We start from the raw sequence: 19,549 nt of genomic DNA on the forward strand, positions 1-19,549 counted from the left end.
AACCCCAGCCCTTACTAAGATGGAGGAGGACAAGTGCAAAGGTTTCTTTTACCGTGGTGGAGAGCGCCTGCTGGTTCATGTATTCTGTAAGGACTCTGCTATTGTGTTATTGTATCTGACATCTCCATTGAAGCTTATTATTGTCATTGCACGGCAGATCTTTGAATGCAGAAACTGTTATCACAACCATTTACTCATCTTACTATAACGTCAGCAGAGCACACGATGTGTGAAACGCGCACAAGTCTGTCTGCTGACTGCAATGTGCAGTCTCACCTCCAGAGCCGCTGTGTCTTCAGCATTTCCAGGAGACGTTCATGGTGTGTCAGACTGCAGGGGGGACGTTAACCGTCTCATTACCTGAGTCTGAAATCATGATGATTTCTTATGTGGCTAATGATTAGTATTGGGGGTAGTCGCCTTAAAATGCCTTAAAGAGCAATTTCCTTACATAAAAGCAAACCTATACTGGAAATGTAATGCTCTTCTTGTGTGAAGACCTCATAGTCTCATCTATAGGTAAAAGGTGCAGGGGAACAATCACTCATGGCAGCTTTTTTATTTTCTTTTGTGTTTTTTTTTTTTTCCCTCAATTTTTCAATGCAGCGAAATCCTAGGTGCATTGCCCCCTGGGAAACGCTACATTGAGTGCTTTAACTAGCAGCCGACAGTGTTATCTTTGGCTGTTTTCCCTGAGATCAGTGATCTCTGTCTCTTATGGCTCTACTAGTCCCATTGCTCCCACCTAGCCAGAATCCTGCTCCGCACTGAAGAGGGGCAACACCCCGAAACAGCTGTATGTGGATGGATACCTGACCTTGGTTTTTCCCTTGTCATTACATTGACTTATAGGCGACTTAATATGGTGGTTTCCCTACAGGAGCCAACCCTTGGCTGGGTCCTTCCCGGAGGGATTTCTGGCTAGTCCTGGGTTTCGAGACTCTTAAATGAGGCTCCACAGGTTCTTTTTTTGCATACTGGTATATAGATAACACAGACAGGAGTACAGTGACAGGAGACACCAGTATATAGATAACAAAGACAGGAGTACAGTGACAGGAGACACCAGTATATAGATAACAAAGACAGGAGTACAGTGACAGGAGACACCAGTATATATATATATATATATATATATATATAACACAGACCTGAGTACAGTGACAGGAGACACCAGTATATAGATAACAAAGACAGGGGTACAGTGACAGGAGACACCAGTGTATATATATATATATATATATATATATATATATATATATATACACAGACCTGAGTACAGTGACAGGAGACACCAGTATATAGATAACAAAGACAGGAGTACAGTGACAGGTGACACCAGTATATATATAACACAGACCGGAGTGCAGTGACAGGTGACACTAGTATATAGATAAATCAGACCAGAAATAGAAAAAATAGGAACAGACCATGTTCCAGTATCTGGCTCTAATCAGTAATAAAATGTAGGTGATACTTTCCCTTTTAAGTCTTTTTTTTCATTTTACAAATGTTTTTCTTATTTGCTTCTAGGGAACCTTAATAAAACATTTATCAGAGCATATTTTGCATGGAAATACAACCAGCAGTGACGTCATCATGTACTACACAACGGTACTGTGCTTGTATGGGATTATTGCAATTGTTCATGTGATATATCTATTTCAATAATAATATATATATATCTATCTTTTTTTAAGATTTATCATGCTACTTAGTTGAGCGAGTGGCTGTTGTTTTCAATTTCCCCAATGGCCGTTCTTTTCGTAATGCAATGATTTGCACTGAACAATGGCTGTTGTTTGGCTACGGCCGTCAAAATAATGATCATGTTCGTTATTTCCAACCGTTGTCCATAGACTTCAATGTAATTTTCATTTTGAAACAACAGTCGTTGTTTGGTGCCCAAATCAATGGTCGTTATTTTAAGTGCCAAATAACGCCCACTGTTTATGGCAAATCTGAAAGTTAACAAACTGCCTCCTTGTGCCAATATACTTAGACACTGTCCAGGGAAAATTAACTTGTCCCCTATGCACAGGATAGGGGACAAGTTAGAGATTGCGGGGAAGGGGGGAGCATGCTTTGACCTCTGTACCCCCCCACCAATCTCCATATCGGGCACCTGGCTTCTTTGTTATGAATACACCCATGGGTACGGCACGTGACCCGCGTCTCTATTCATTCCTATGGAGCCGCCGGAATTACACGAGTTCACTGTAAAGTGCTGTACTCTGCTCTTTCTGGTGGCTCCATAGAAATGGATATAGCCGCAGGTCACATGCTGTACCTAGTGGCTCTATTCATAACCAAAAAGGTGGGGGCCCGATACAGAGATGTGCGGGGGTATCTCTTAATTTTCCTTGTACAACCCCTAAATTTGACTATTTTAAATGCAGATGTACTTTATTTCTTTTCTTTTCCCACAGGCCGGCTGGATGATGTGGAATTGGCTGGTTACGGCGATGGCCACTGGAGCCTCTTTGGTGCTGTATGACGGCTCCCCTCTTGTACCAAGTCCAAATGTGCTTTGGGACCTTGTCGACCGATTGGGGTAAAGTAGATAGTGCTGCTTTAATAGTTTTTAGAGAAATGCTTTACAGCAAACCCCATGGATGTAGACACAGTAGTCTATTGACCTGAAAGGGAGCTGTATCAAGGCATGCTCTGTGACCTGTGCAGAGGTCACTTTACAGGGAAGGTAAGGCTGAGCTGTGAGCATCAGCCATTGTGTTAATCTAAGATCTGTCTGTGAGGATAAGGAAGACACTGCTGAAAAATGGATGTGTACAGATTGGGAATTGTCAGTTTTATTTCAGGCTTCATGGTCAGAATGGAAACTGCAAGATTTCAGGACGATTTTAGAACACAGAATAGAATAAAATAGGAAAAACATCACTTAAAATTATGTTTTACATAAAACAATTGTTGATTTTTGGATGGCATAATCCCTTTAAGCTTGTCAGCCACTAGACGCTGTGCTGGGCTATGCACAAAGTTCTCTCCATGTCATCAGCCGGTGCATTGTAAGCTTATAGTAAATGAGTCATTGTGCTTATTTAATTTTGTCCTGATGTCTCTCCAGTATTTTCCAGGTGACATTTAGCTGAGAGCTTGGATGAAAGGTTATGTCCCACAGAGATGACTCCTTCTAGTGAAAGGTTAATCGAATCTTGGAAATACTGTTGGGTTATCCATAGCTGTCCAAGTCATTCTCTCTTAAAATCGCCTGTTTTCAATGAAAGCGCAAAATACACAAGTTTAGTGAATATTGTAGAATACCTGGGGTGTAAAAGACAACCAGGTAGAGGGGTCACAGAGGGATAGTCCAGGATGAGATTTAGAAACTATATACCTAAGTGTTGTCGGGTAATTGTATCCAACAAAATGGTTGTTCAAGATCCAAGTCACTAGGGGAATATGGTACTAGTATTATCTGAATATTGTAAGGGGCTGTGCCTTAATGAAAACTTATTACCTGTCCTGTCTGACCTCAGGGACCCCATGATAACAAGATCAATGGTCCTAGCACTAGGTTTGCATACTGTTTTTGCCATATACTTGTTTTATTTTATTTCTTTAAAGGGGTACTCCAGCAAAAGTCTTTTTCTTTCAAATCATCTGGTTTTAGAAAGTTATATAGATTTTTAATTTAATTCTATTTAAAAATCTCCCAGTCTTCCAGTACTTGTCAGCTGCTGTATGTCCTGCAGGAAATGGGGTACTCTTTCCAGTCTGACACTGTGCTCTCTGCTGCCACCTCTGTCCACGTCAGGAACTGTCCAGAGCAAGAGAAGTTTTCTATGGAGGTTTGCTACTGCTCTGGACAGTTCCTGACATGGACAGAGGTGGCAGCAGAGAGCACTGTGTCAGACTGGAAAGAGTACACCATTTCCTGCAGGACATACAGCAGCTGACAAGTACTGGAAGACTGGAGATTTTTAAATAGAATTAATTTAAAAATCTATATAACTTTCTGAAAAAAAAGTTGATTTGAAAGAAAAAGACTTAACTACCACTTTACATTTTCCATGTTTAAATCAATGTTATGCATATGGGCAAACTGTGCTCCATGCTCCCTCCATGTTCTTTGGTCTTTTAATTATACAGGTTGTATATCAACTGAGGGCACTTAACTTAGGCTAATTATACTATTAACTTTTGTTATATATATATATATATATATATATATATATATACACACACACACTCCTGCAGCTTACCAGGAGACAATGCTTTTTGTTATGTAACAATTCAGTCGGTATAATGTCACTATAATGTTAGAGGTTTTAGTGCTGTGTGACAGGAGAGCTGACCATACAGTGCAAGCACTCCCAGGATTCTCTGCTACTGAATGTGGACTTGCAGCAGCTTTACACATGCACAGTGAAGGGAGACACCTAGTGGCCATATGTATAATGTTTATTTACTCATAGAAAACTTTAAATTTTTTTTTGTGATCACAAGCAGTTTTGCAATTTAGTGATCCATCCCCTTCTCGTAACAACATCAGCCTGTTCTATTAAAGCACAAAGCAGAAGTCATCACAGCCAGCAGTATGTTTAAGGCCAAGGCTGTGCCGCTGTTTTCTTCTTCATGTTGATGGAACAGTTTAATTGAATCTCTGAGGTAACTACGGAGGCCTCTGGTTGTCTGCAAGATAAATGGAACCATCCCAGCTTCCTATTAGACATGACGGAAATAAGGCCTTAGAGACTGTGAGACGTACTGTACTAGCACCATTGAGGATGAATTGGCGGCATCATCTTATTGATTACTGCTGGTATGGTTTAACTAGCTGTGGCCATAATTCTTTATTGATCACAAGGAAACCGGCCAGGTGCAAACCTATCTGTCTTCTCGTTCACATTTCCTTTGTGTCAGTTACCTCTCAGTTGCCGCTTAGGCTGCGTTCACACACGTTGCAGTATTGCAGCATTTTCACTGGAATTATGCAGTACCTGCAATGTGGGAGACAAACTCCGTCTTCTTACACAGCGTCAGATGTATTTTTAGATCCATAGTCCAGAAAAAATCTTTTTCTTTCAAATCAACTGATATCAGAAAGTTATATAGATTTTGTAATTTACTTTTATTAAAAAAAATCTTGTCTTCCCATACTTATACGCTGCTGTATGTCCTGCAGGAAATGTTTTATTTTCAGTGTGACACAGTGCTCTCTGCTGACCTCTCTGGCTGAGACAGGAACTTTGTCTCGGTTTTCTATGAATGCCCATAGAAAACCTCTCCTGCTCTGGACAGTTCCTGTCTCGGGCAGAGATGTCAGCAGAGAGCACTGTGTCAGACTGAAAATAAAACAACATTTCCTGCAGGACATACAGCAGCTAATAAGTATGGGAAGGCTAGGGATTTTTTTTAAATAGAAGTAAATTACAAATCTATATAACTTTCTGATGTCTGTTGATTTGAAAGAAAAAGATTTTTGCTGGATAACCCCTTTAAATAGACATAGGCTAAAAGTGTTTCAACCAGCTAACCACCTTGGATATAACCTGGGCAAAAAGACACCATGCAGACTTCTGCACTATTCCATTGTGTTGGATCCAGTTAAAAAAAATGGAATTTATTAATTTAAAGGTGTGTCCTGCTCTGTGAAGAAATAGACAGCAACAACGTATCACTCTGCGTGTAACTTTAACCATGTTACATGTATTTAATGGCTTTATGGCATTAGAGAACAAGGTTTTTACTTTTTGGCGTTTTCGATGTGTTGTCAGTGGTGCTGAACTCAAAGCAGCTTTCTGTGTTGGACCACAAGAGATCTATATATCTGATTGCAGCAATCAGCTTCTAAACCAAATCTGATCGTTCTTGATCCGCTATATGGCCACCGTCCCATTGGAAAAAAACTTTCCCTGGATCCAATATGGTGGGGAAAGTCTTTTTAAATGCAGATAATGGCATATTTGCCTAATAAACCCAATTACAAAGTTTCTTAAAATCGCCTGGACTAAAAAATAAAAATTGAAACAATAGTGACACTTTAAGTTTTCAGTGTGGTATCCGTTCCAAAACCCATGGGTACATTATGGAAATATGGTTATACGCTGGAACCTTTATAGCAAGATGGGTCTTTTTATGCTTTCTTGTTTGATGACCCACTATAGTTCTTACATAAGTTCATCAAGATTTACTTAGATTTTACAAGTCTGTTTTTTTTTTTTTTTTTTCGTTTTTTTTTTACAGGATTACTATTCTGGGGACTGGTGCCAAGTGGTTGGCGGTTCTAGAGGAGAAAAACCTTAAACCTCGTAAGTTGACCATACCATGGAATGCATACCAATGCTTAATCCGCTGCTCTTGAGGTGGCCGTACACCTTAGACTTACGTCGGCCGAGCCCGCTGCTTGCGTCAGTCTATGGTGTATGGGGTCCCTGCTATCAACCACCGACAAATGATGTTGTCATGGGGGGTGCCTTTGTTAAGAACGAGCTCTCGCTGCGGCTTACCCCTTCCTATACAGAACACAGGAATGCTCGGCCGCCCCGGACATTCTTGTGTATGGGAAGGATGAGTTGCGGGATATGTCATAGAAATGTATTTTTTAATTTGTCATAATTTTGTTTTTATTTTAATTTGTCTTTTAAAAACACATGTATTCTGAAGTTTTAACATGGAGAACACTAGGAAATGAAGGGAACAACCTCCACAATATAATATAGAGTGCAACTCGAGAATGCTCGGGGGCCGTCTGTGTGGCATTTGATTAGCGGTGGATGCAAAAGTTGGAGCCTTAAAGGAGAAGCCTGGTGGTGGTGGTGGTGGTGGTGGAATTATTTTGGGCTGGGGGTGGAGAAACATAATAAATAAGGTATATTTACATATTTACCATCCCGGTGCCCGCACAGTGGCCTGTCCCGCTCCTGGACCCCAGGCAGCAGTCTTCCTAGCTCCCCTGCAGCTACTTCCTGACCCAGTTGATGGATGCCCCGCTCAGCCAGTCGGTGACACCGCTGCACCACAGGCCGGACTTCTCCTTTAAGGCTGCCTGGAAAACATGACTACAGCCATAGGTCATAGTCTGTGTCCATGTTTTTCAGGACTCCCTAGGACTGCATCCAACTTCTGCCGCCACCGCTAATCAAATGCCGCATGCTTGGGTTCAGATGGACCCCAAGCATCCTCAAGTTGTGCTCTTCTCTAGTAACTGTTACCTGTGACATATCACATAGCGTTATATCAGGAGTGTTTATCTGTGAAGGTATGGTTGCAAAAACTGCCATGATTACTATTTGAAAGGGGGAGAATGCAGTTTTCAATGTGAGAGTCAAGATGGCGCTGATCAGAGGTCACAAGACCCAGATGCAGTAATAGGCTGGGTTCACACTACGTATATTTCAGTCAGTATTGCAACCAAAACCAGGAGTGGATTAAAAACACAGGATCTGTCCACACAATGCTGAAATTGAGTGGATGGCCGCCATATAACAGTAAATAACGGCCATTATTTCAATATAACAGCCGTTGTTCTAAAATAACAGCAAATATTTGCCATTAAATGGCGGCCATCCACTCAATTTCAACATTGTGTGAACAGAGCCTTTCTGTGTTTTCAATCCACTCCTGGTTTTGGTTGCAATATGAGGACCACAATACTGACTGAAATATACGTAGTGTGAACCCAGCCATAAGATGTATAGATACAGGAGAGCTGTGATGAAACAAATGACACAGCAGGAATAGTGATGATCAGTGTGTATTATATGGTGGTCATAGTGGTGGTCAGTATGTATTATATGGTGGTCATAGTGGTGGTCAGTGTGTATTATATGGTGATCATAGTGGTGGTCAGTGTGTATTATATGGTGGTCATAGTGGTGGTTAGTGTGTATTATATGGTGGTCATAGTGGTGGTCAGTGTGTATTATATGGTGGTCATAGTGGTGGTCAGTGTGTATTATATGGTGATCATAGTGGTGGTCAGTGTGTATTATATGGTGGCCATAGTTGTGGTCAGTGTGTATTATATGGTGGTCATAGTGGTGGTCAGTGTGTATTATATGGTGGTCATAGTGGTGGTCAGTGTGTATTATATGGTGATCATAGTGGTGGTCAGTGTGTATTATATGGTGGTCATAGTGATGATCATCAGTGTGTATTATATGGTGGTCATAGTGATGATCATCAGTGTGTATTATATGGTGGTTATAATCATGATCAGTGTGTATTATATTTTGGTCATAGTGGTGATCACTGTGTATTATATGGTGGTCATAGTGATGATCAGTGTGTATTATATGGCAAAAAGAAATGTTAATAGAAGATATTAAATTACAGGTGACACACACAGTCTGCAAACCCTCCATACAATATTGTCAACAGGATCTCCTCTAAAGCCGCAAAGCTACGATTATGTCTATCAGCATATAAAGAGTAATGTTCTGCTTGGATCCATCTCTGGTAAGTATATAAATAGCTGTTTTTAATACTGACATAGATATATGTTTCACATTGTGTCTATAGCGACACTGTATACTGGAGCACTGTACAGAGACTCTTGTATCATAGCGTATCATAACAAGTTTTAGTATCTGATTCTAATCAGTAAAAAAAAAATTAAATTTTATTTTAGGTTACCCATTCCCTGAACCTTTGGTGTGTGGGAAGCAACCAATAGAGACTATAAAAGAGCATCCTGACTATACAGATTTTTTTTATTTTTTTGTCAGATTTGAAAGCAGGGCATCAGCACTAACCACAAGGGCACAATGACTGTTTTATCTACAAATACATATATATAAATATATACAGGCAGGAGAGGACTAACAACCTCTAATTAGGAGGATATTGGCACAGTCTAATCGTTCCACTCATCTGAATTGTAATTTTTGGTAGCTCCAGTCTTCATGTAGTCGACCCTTTATAAGCAAAACCAATAAAATCTCCTGATTTAAATATATGTCACAGTATCCAACTGGGAAATGAGTTCTTCCCTTACATGGTTTCTGTAGTCAGTAGAAGTCCAGTAATTAAAAACGGCCCTGAGAATATTGAGCTCATTACACAACGATACAAGATTTGGTAGAAATAAAATTTCTAGTTTTTTTTATTTTTTTTATTTCCAAATTCGCAGATCAACCATAAAGATAAAACCACCGACAGGTGACGTGAATAACTTCAGTTTTCTTGAAACCTGTAGTTCTTGAGTCAGGTCTTTGAAGTTTATGCATTGGACCCAGGAACCATGGAAACTTACAGCACAGATATCTATTTATATACTTACCTAGTGTGCTGCTGCTGTGATCCAGCATCCTGTTCTCCCGCTTGCCCATCCAGCCTCTTCATCTTCATGTTGTGTCTTCAAGCCCCACCTTCTTAGGCTGTCAATCATTCCGGAGGAGGCAGGCCTGAAAATACAGAGGTCTAAGGGAGACGAGTCTGAGAACAGGATGCTGGATCATAGCAGCAGTGCACTAGGTAAGTATGTGCTGCTGTGTGATCTGAAAGCTGACAACACTGATTTATATGCATATCCATGCTGTCAGTTTCCCATTATCATTATCGGCCTCACATCCTATGTTTTACACACTCTTAAGACATGACTAGCTGAGGGTCGGGTGTTTGCACGTCCTCAGCTTATCGCTGTCACTTTTACACAAGTTGATTATTGACCACAGAAGCGTTTCTTACATTGTTAACAGCTGATAATTGACCTGTGTACAAGGCCCCTGAATTACTGGATCAGAGCATTTTAAAATTAGCAAGTCCGGTGGTTAGGAGAGCCAGAGACCCAAACCAATCCAAACTTTTGACATGTATGCATGACTGTCATTTAGAGGAAAGGGTTTGCTTCTAACTTCTTGCCACCAGATACCACAGGACTCCTTCAGGGGCTTTGTAGGGGTCCTTGCTTGGATGGGACAGAGCTGTTTCAGTGGCTCCAGAGACACCTGCAGTATTTAGGCTGCTGGGTTTAATGTAATCGCTGATCAGTTTGTATCCATGTAATTAAAGTGTCACTGTCGTTTCATTTTTATTTTTTATTTTTTTGCAGAAATCAATAGTACAGGTGATTTTAAATAACTTTGTAATTGGGTTTATTAGCCGAAAAATCCATTTTTATCATGAAAAAGCAGTTTGCAGCTCTCTCTCCCCTGTCTTTATGGTTTTCTATGGAGAGGGGAGGGGTGGAGGGAGATGAGGCACCAAAATAAGACAATAAAGAGTTAATGTACAGCTACATCACCGGGCTATCTCCTCTGAAGTCAGCACTGACCTCTCTGACCTCTGAATACCAGCTTTCACACAGCTCCCACTGTGTAATCCTTTGTTCTCTGTTGCCGACTAATCTCCCTCCTCCCCCCCTCCCCCTCCATAGGTTAGACAGGGCCCGACTGTGTAAAAGAGTCGAGATTTTCTGATAATGAGCAGTGAATGAGAGAGAGGAGGGAGGGGTGGACCTGGGAAAAAGTTGTTTTTAATGCAGATAATGGCATATTTGCTTAATAAATCCAATTACAAAGTTTCTTAAAATCGCCTGGACTATTGATTTCTGCAAATAAAAAAAAAACACGACAGTGACACTTTAAGGTTATTGCTGAGCATAAGGTACCATAGCTTATAAAGAACATCTTTTAACCAGGGCTGCCAGTACCCCCATATGTAATTATTCCTGCATGTTCTGTGACCTCGGCATCTATTAGATAAAGTAGTGATCAGTGGGGATGAAATGTTTCTGAACTACCTGTCATTAATCCCATTAAGTAAATGTTTTCCCAGCTTGAAATACGTTCTGTTCAGCTCCACAGCAAATATAGTTTGGTGTACCTAGCTGTGCTCATCTAACATTGGGACCACTCAAGCCTGAGACTAGTCTATGGCTACTGTTGTGCAAGCCACATAAACATATCACGTCTGTTTTACCATAAAATGCATTATGCAGACAAGGGAACTCTCCAAAAGGTATAAAATTGCTTCCCCCCCCTAATTTCACCCCATAAATAATATTTTTGGGGTTCTGTCATACATTTTATGGTGGATTGAAAGACACCATTACACAATATACCTGCTCCTGAAATAAACAAGCCCTTTACATGGCCCTATAGATGGAGAAATAAAAGCGCTAGAGCTCTTAGAAGGTGAGGAGGAAAAAACGAAAACGCTAAATTGCCATTTAGGCTATTTTGGGCTGCAGGGTCATTAGGGGTTAATAATATACGTAAACATCGGGGTGGCAGAATAGTCATGTCTGATGCCACAGGGCTCCAGACTAAAAAATTTACCTAGGAGCCATTGGCTCCTAACCTGAAAAATTTAGGCGCCAAATAGAATATTTGGTCGCCAACATTTTAAAACATGTAAAATTAATGTTATGTTACATGGGACTTACTGTGTGCAGAGGCCACGGCAGCATCCTCCTCCTTTAGATTCTTTCTTTTCTTAATTTGAAAACGTTCAACATGGAAACTTGCAACTTGACAACCATATCCAGTCTGACAACCATATACAGTCTGACTCAGTACTTCAGCCTCACTTGGCTAGCCTTTTAATGAGGCTTACTCTTCTGAACTTGAACTTAAAAGCTTGCAACTTGACAACAATATACAGTCCACTAGAATGTGTGAGGTGGTCTACAAGTCAGGTTCTGAGTCAGTGTATATACATACAGACACTGAGGGAAGTGGTACTGTGCAGTCTATACATACTGACACTGAGGGAAGTGGTACTGTGCAGTGTATATACAGACACTGAGGGAAGTGGTACTGTGCAGTATATATACAGACACTGAGGGAGGTGGTACTGTGCAGTCTATACATACTGACACTGAGGGAAGTGGTACTGTGCAGTCTATACATACTGACACTGAGGGAAGTGGTACTGTGCAGTCTATACATACACCCCCCCCCCCCCGCACTGACTACCGCACCTGGCCGCCATCACAACAGACACTACCAATCAGCCGCCCAGGCCGTGGTCCCCCCACACACATTACTGGCTGGCCGCCACCCCTGCCGTCCCTCCGGTTGTACTCACACACTATTCACAATCTTGGTGCCGCTGGGGTGCACTTGAAGAACCGCCGGGTGAGGAGAGGCAGGAGAGAGGCGCTGGAGGAGTGTGGCGCCTCTGCGGCCATCCGTCCAATGAATGAAGGACGTGCGGGATGACATCACTGGAGAAGCGTGTCCCCGCACACGTCATCCAGCACGTCCGTCATTCATTGGACGGACGGACGCAGAGGCGCCACGTGCTTCGGTGCAGCGTGCGGAAGTCCTTAAAGAGACAGCCGCCGCCGAGGCCAGTTGCAAATGGCGCCCAGATTAATAAATCTGGGCGCCATTTGCAAGATATCAGTCGCATTGGCGACCATTTTGGTCGCCATCTGGAGCCCTGTGCCATGTAGGCCTTGGTAAGGAGGCCTACATGGCAGTATCAGGGACTTATTCATTCCCCAATACATGTTGCGTCCCTATAGATCTGATGTGTGTGATATAAATTGTCCTAGCCTGTAACTATGGTAAGTAATGGTTGAAGCAAGGTATTTTCTATTATGTATATATGACTCCCTATTCTTTTCTAGGTGGCACAGATATTATATCTTGTTTTATGGGACAAAATGTCACCATTCCTGTCTACAGAGGGGAAATCCAAGCCCGGAATCTTGCAATGGGGATAGAAGCTTGGAATGAAGAAGGTGACTATTTGCACTTGACTGCTGCTCTCTATATGATCCATGTTCTAATATACAGGTATATATGGGAAGCACCTGCAGTAACTTACCCAGTCCTCCACATCTTTTTTTGTTGTGTAACATAGATGAGATGGCTTACAAATCTCACTTTATGTTGCAAAATAAAATGAGTAGAATTTGGCGTCTGATTCACCATCATCAGAAGATATGATGCGTCAGACATCCCCCTCATTGTCAGTGTCACTTCTTACCAATTCTATATCTTTCCCTAGGCTGTAGACTGAAAGCAGGCCCGGCAGGTTTGCCAGATTTTTTTTTTTTGTTGGCGTAAGCTCCTTATCCCAGCCTCCTGCAGCAACCTTCTGCTACCTTAAGAACACGGTGACCGACCTTTACCATTGATTTATTGTCATAAGGACTGATTGTGAACTTTTACACTGGACATTTTTCTCTTGAGCAATTAGAAGAATAACCTTGAGCACGAGACACTTGACTTCATTCATAAAGTATCTGAAGCTTGCCATAAGATGCTCATGTCATGTGACTAGGAGTCATCCGCCAGGCGTGAAGTCATGTACAAGGGCATCCCTCTCTTTGCTTTCATAGGGGAGTTCTCCTTTAAGGGAATCTGACATCATAATGTCCCTCCTCCCTGAAACTACTGTAATGGATTGATAGATAGATAGATAGATAAAAACACAGCTTCTATATGCGTATCATAATTTCACTCATTTTTCCCCTGTAGTAAGCCTGCAAACAGTCCAGTCCAGTCTATATGCTAAAGTATACCACTGCTTATAAAGCCCTTTAATTTTCTTTAAAGGGGAATTTGGGAGAAATAGAAAATATTGAATACAGGCAGGAGGTGGGGTTTACATAAAAAAGAATCTATACTTACCGGTCCAGGTGCTCTCCCAGTGCCTTCCGCTCCTCGACTCCTGCTAGTTTTTTCCATATCAGCCCCCCTGCTATGTCACAGCCCAGCTAGTCAGTGACTTGGTCATGATGTATCAAGAAAAGGAGAGAAGATAACACACAGAAGGGTCCGAAAGCCTTGTGATGCTGCACTGTGAGGGCATGAGGACCAGTAAGTATGGGTTCTTTACAATTTTCCCACCCCCCCTGCCCAAAGTTTATAATTAATTTGGCTGGACTTCTCCTTTAAAGGAGAAGTCCAGTGAAAATTTTTTATTAAAGTATTTTATTGCCCCTCAAAAATTATACAAATCCCGATTATACACTTCTTATGGGAAATACTTATAAAGTGCTTTTTTCCCTGCACTTACTACTGCATCAAGGCTTCACTTGGATAACATGGTGACGTCACTTCCTGGATAACGTGGTGATGTCACTTCCTTTGATAACATGGTGATGTCAGGACTCCCAGAGCTGTGCGGTCTGTGGCTGCTGGAGAGGATGATGGCTGGGAGACCCTGAGGGACACAGGGCACTGGAGGGAATGTTATCACCATGTTATCCAGGAAGTGACATCACCATGTTATCCAGGAAGTGACATCACCATGTTATCCAGGAAGTGAAGCCTTGATGCAGTAGTAATTGCAGGGGAAAAAGCACTTTATAAGCATATCCCGTAATAAGTGTATATTGGTGATTTGTATAACTTTTACAATAATTTAATAAAAATTGCCAGACTTCTCCTTTTGGGAAGATGGCTCCTACCCAGAAGATGTGGGATAATTAGAGGATTGGTGAGGGTCTGACCACATTGCTGAGCTTCAAGCAGTGCACATAGTAGTGTCTCAGATCCATATATATTTTTCATATTTTGCTTTCAGAAGATGAAATTCTTTCAGATACACTTATTACTGTTCAAGTTGCCCTGTTCATATATGTATTGTAGTTTTTTTAAAATATTTTAAATGCAAAATATTGTAAATAAGCACTTCCAAAACCTTCTGATACACAGAACACAGTTGGCACACATTAGGGACTCCAAAACAGAGACTACACTGATAGTGGCAGCTTTGCATTATCAGTGTAGGCTTACAATAGGTAAAGGACCTGCACTGATGTTGTGGTTACATGACCCTTATCCCCAGATCCTTTACCTGGTCCTTCTGGGCAGCGGTAAGTGCTGTTGGTTTGCTACAGGTTGAGGCATTTTTTTTTGCTGCCCTGTGGTGTTGGTTTGCTGTAGGTGGTACAGTATTTATGGCTGCTCTGTGTTGGTGTACTACAGGTGGGGGAGTATGTATTTCTGCCTTGTGGTGTTGGATTTTTACAGGTGGAGCAGTATGTATTTCTACACTGATGTTGGTTTACTACAGGTGGAGCAGTATTTATTTCTGCAATGTGGTTCTTTTTTATAGCTGGTAAAGAAACCTGTGATGCAGGTTTGCTGCTAGGAGATATTATATATACTATGGGGCTTTAGGCGCTGCACCATAGTATGTGTCCGTTGGCATGGCCTCAGCATAAACATAGATTGCACGGTAAGGTACAAAAAGTTTGCAAAGCCCTGTGGTAAATGACTTTGTGCATCTCAGGGGCATTTTGAGGTAAAGCTAAATATTAAGAGCTAGCGGTATTAGGTTTTATACTTACACAGAGGGTTTATTAGTTCCATAAGTATTAACAACTTGTATGAAGAAGTCAGTATCCATTGGTGCTTATATAGTAACCGTGTACTGACATTTAAAAAAAAAATAATAATAATAAAATAAAATGTAACCCTTGGCTTGCTAAGCTAGCCCATATGCTGAAGGTTTTTCTTCCAGACACAGTTTACTTAATATATACACTTTTATAGAGAACCTTTAGTTGATTAAAATGAGTTTTCTAATGGGGGATGAATAATTGTAATGTGATTGGTGAAATTGGAAGAAATGCAAATGACTCATCCCCAAAGGAGCAGCCACTTTTAACTGTACATCCATGGTAATGACGGCCCTTTCATCAAGGCTTGTTTTTGCATTGATTTTTATTGAAGTGCTGCCTACACTTCATGGTAGTGTTTTTTTTTTTTTTTTCAGGTGGCTCTTAAGCTTATTACTTAGCATTAGTAAATGTGTATGTGTAAAGCTGTTCCTGCTGCTGCCCATAGCCCCCTCATAACTATAGTTATCCCCCAAAATAGTGCCCTGGATGGTAATGGTGCCACACACAGTAATAGTCTCCCCTTGGTGTCTCCACGCAGTAAGATTGCCCAGAAATAAGACTGTATTAGTGCCCACTTCCTGTTCTTATACTGCAACAATGTCCTTACTCCTTTGCCCCCACCCCACCTCAGTGCCCTCTTCATGCTACAAGTGCTCCCTTATTTTGCCTATGCAGCAAGTGTCCCTTTGGGCCTTATTACACGGAGCGATAATCGTCCAAATCCTGACGATTATCACTCTGTGTAATAGAGAGAACGATCAGCTGATGAAACGATCATTGGCTGATTGTTTCTTTAGGTCCAGACCTACAATCATCGGGCGTGCAACGCATTGTATAATAGTGATGACTGATGGATTGTAGTTTAAAATGAAGTATTATTACTACATTCACCGGTGTCCTCGGAGGCCTTTCCTGTTCTCTGCAGCTCTGTCTTTTGTTCCGGTCAACCAATCACTAGCAGCTGCCTGTCTCGGCCATTGATTGGTGGGTGGCTGGTGGCCTGTCAATGTAGAGACCGGAACAGAAGACAGAGCTGCAGGCCTCCGAGGACACCGGGGAATGTGGTAAGGTAAGTTATACTTTATTATTTTACACTAAAAGCAAGGGCTGCACGGACATCGCTAACAATGTCCATGCAGCCCTTGCTGCCTGATAGTAATTGAGCACTCGTTTATGATCTGGCCGTCTATTAGGACTCTTAGTAACTTTCTCATAGCAGGGGTGTTGCTAGGATTCTTGGGGCCCCATAGCAGAACTGTATGGGCTCAATTAATCCTGTATGACCCTCTTTCCCCCTACATACTCACCCAGCCTGGTGCATGTCTCACAGCGTCCCTTCACTCTCCCAGCTCCCCGGTGCATGAGTAATGTCACTGTGAGTGCTGGTGCGAGCTGCTTGCTATAGCTGCTGTCAGTGCAGAAGCTAGTACCATGGAGACAGCCGGCCCCGTAGCAGTTGCCTGGTCTACCTCCATGGGAGCTACACCACTGCTTCATAGTAGTAATGTCCCCATACAGAAAAAAGCCTTCTATTAATATTGCTCATTTAGTCTCCTAATAAAAGTACCCCCCTACTACCCTTACAGTAATAATGCCCCATTCCTGCTTCTATACATATATTGTGCACCATAGTGCCTCTTAAGTGCCTCCTTGCTGGAAAAAAAAAGTCCCTTCAGGCCCTTATACATTGATAGTGAGGACCTTTATAAACAGCTGGTCATAAAAATGTGACCCGACTAATATCCAGAATAACCACTACATGCAGCGAGGGACAGCAGCTAGGTGGGCTGGGAGTCACTGGGTAAGGTGCTGGTAGGTTGTCGCAGATATATGGAGCCATGCTGACTGCAGAGCATCTCACAGCTGCCTTATATACCCTCACCACACATGACTTATTTACGTTGATGTTGAAAGTAGGAGGTGGTCATAATAATGTGACTCCGCTGTGTAAATTCATTGTTGTTGGTTGCTGGAGTGGACAGAAAAATTATGATTATTAGCCTCCCCCGGAGGCTAACAATTATAATTTCCTGTTTCCTTCCCTCAGTTTTGAGCTGCTGCTTTCTGTTAAAGACCTAGAAAACTATATCTGAGCTGTTTAGTCCATCTCTGTTCTCAGCCCCCTCCTCCCTCCCTTCCTCCTCCCTTAAACAAGTCCCTATCTGCAATTTTATTGCAACTTTTGTAATGCCAGGAGGATAACTCAAAGTGAGTTCATCAGCAACTTCACCTCAGAGTAACCCTCCTGGTATTACAAAGAAGCTACAAAGTTTCAGATAGTCTTCCTGGGACTTGTCTTCGAGGGTCAGTTGTCTCAGAGGGGAGGGAGGAGGAGGGGGAGACAGAGAGAAAAGCTCACACACAGGTTTTTGTGGCTTCAGCAGAAAGCAGCGGTTCAGAACTGGGGGAAGGAAACTTAAAAGGTAATGACATTTTTGAATGAATTGTCTTCAGGAGGGCAGGAATAATTTAACATATATTTTACCATACCAGATAACCCTTTTTAATGTGATTAGTAAGTGGCCAGATGGCCTAAGGATCCCCATATACTTTATAATGATGTTGTCCGAACCCGGCGCCGGTGTATGGGACTCTCCTGAAACTTCAACAAAAGATGATATCAGTGGAGAGACAAGTCAGGCATGATGGATTTTCACTGCCCGACTCCTTTTGTTCTCTGAGAGACAAGCCAACGCAAAAGCTTTCTGGTTGTGGCTTTCACCTCCCCTCTCAATAGAGATAACAGGAACATTCAACCATAGGGGGTGGACCAGAGAGATAACTGTCAGCCGAAAGATCATTCATCTGACCGTTATTGGTGGAGTATAGCCACCTTTTTAGATTTGCTTTTGTACTCTTCATTTGACCTTAATCTGTCTGTATGATAAATAAAGTTGCGTTGGACTTCTCTTCTGGATGCTGGGAGCCTGTCTAGTGCAGGTGACAGTGACCGAGTGAGCTGATTTACCATATTTCGCTCACATACTCTACACTATATACTTGGGTAAAAAAAAATAAAAAAATCTAAAGTTCATTAAAACAAAGACAAAGAATTTTGGTCACCACGGGGTTAATAATCTGCTTCTGCGAACGACGCACAGTGTAATAGCTTTGCGTTTGTTGTGTCAATCCATTCCACTCCCCTGTGAAGGTGTTAATGCCAGGTTTGCAGCGAATACGCTTAATTAAGTAGGTCACACTAAAGCATCTTCTTCAGAACCTTCAATCTGTGAATGCGATCCGCAGATGCCACCGCATTTACATAGCACACAAACACATCGGAATAAATAAGACCAGTCTGTGTTCTAATTTAGTAGTTACTAGGCGGCAGGGAAAAAAAAAAGTTAAAACTTCCAGACCGGTCCCGTTTGTTGGCCCACGTATATCTTGAGTTTAGTGCAAGTGGAGAATCTGTATGGTTCTTAGGCTGGGTTCACACTGCTTTTTTTTTTGTCCATTTTTGCAAAAAACTGATGCATGTGTATTCATCTGTTTTGATCCGTTTTTTTTTAAAAAAGTGCACACGACTAAGTGCACACGACGAGAAAATTCAATAAGTAACGACCGTCGTTACAGCTACTGCATGTAACCACGGCTGTTTATTTAATGAATTGCCCGATTGTGTTGAAGTTTTTGGAATCCCAGATGGAGTGTATATATACTGTACAAAAACCGCACAAAAACTTGACTTCAATGAATAGCAGCCGCACAAGACTGACAGAGCAGACAATGTAAAGTGCGGCTCTGGCTGTAGTTTACATTGTCGGCTATGGTTAATTGGAATGTAGGCACACCTGAATGCGCCCACATCCCAATTCAAAAGAAATGAACTTCATCTGGTGGGTACTGCAGTACCAGCCAGGATGAACTTCACAGACAGTGGCCATTCTGTGACTCACAGAACGGCCGCTGTCATAATGCGTGTGAACCCTGCCTAAAAATGGATCAAAATGCTTTTTTTTTTTAACATACAAAAAAACATGGTGGACCACTTTGTGTACATTAAAAAAAAAACAGATGCGTTTTGATCAGTCTTTTTTTTTATAATTGAAAAGCGGATGAAAAAAAGCGCAGTGTGAACCCAGCCTTAAGGCCCTATTCCACGGGTCAACATTGAGGAGCAAATGAGCACTGATAGCGGCGGATAGCAGCTCGCTGGTTAGTGCGTTAGGGGCTGTGGGGGGGGGGGCTGCCCGGATGATCGCTAGATCGTCCGGGCAGCCAATAAAGGATAGTGGCGGTCGGCTGATATCGCTCCTACTCCACGGAGCGGCGGCA

At 41.9% G+C, this 19,549-nt stretch overlaps 1 protein-coding gene across 3 annotated transcripts in view; it reads left to right on the top strand.

The window, feature by feature from the left end:
- The window catches only part of AACS (acetoacetyl-CoA synthetase), an 86,579-nt gene that overhangs the window by 45,692 nt on the left and 21,338 nt on the right, over positions 1 to 19,549 (top strand). For all 3 annotated transcript variants that reach the window (XM_069960964.1, XM_069960962.1, XM_069960963.1), the window contains exons 9-13: positions 1,534 to 1,614; positions 2,430 to 2,554; positions 6,208 to 6,272; positions 8,299 to 8,421; positions 12,542 to 12,655. In XM_069960964.1, the coding sequence (XP_069817065.1) occupies positions 1,534 to 1,614; positions 2,430 to 2,554; positions 6,208 to 6,272; positions 8,299 to 8,421; positions 12,542 to 12,655 (508 nt within the window). The remainder of the gene's footprint in view (positions 1 to 1,533; positions 1,615 to 2,429; positions 2,555 to 6,207; positions 6,273 to 8,298; positions 8,422 to 12,541; positions 12,656 to 19,549) is intronic.

The sequence above is a fragment of the Dendropsophus ebraccatus genome, chromosome 3 (assembly GCF_027789765.1).
Source record: "Dendropsophus ebraccatus isolate aDenEbr1 chromosome 3, aDenEbr1.pat, whole genome shotgun sequence".
Classification (NCBI taxonomy): domain Eukaryota; kingdom Metazoa; phylum Chordata; class Amphibia; order Anura; family Hylidae; genus Dendropsophus; species Dendropsophus ebraccatus.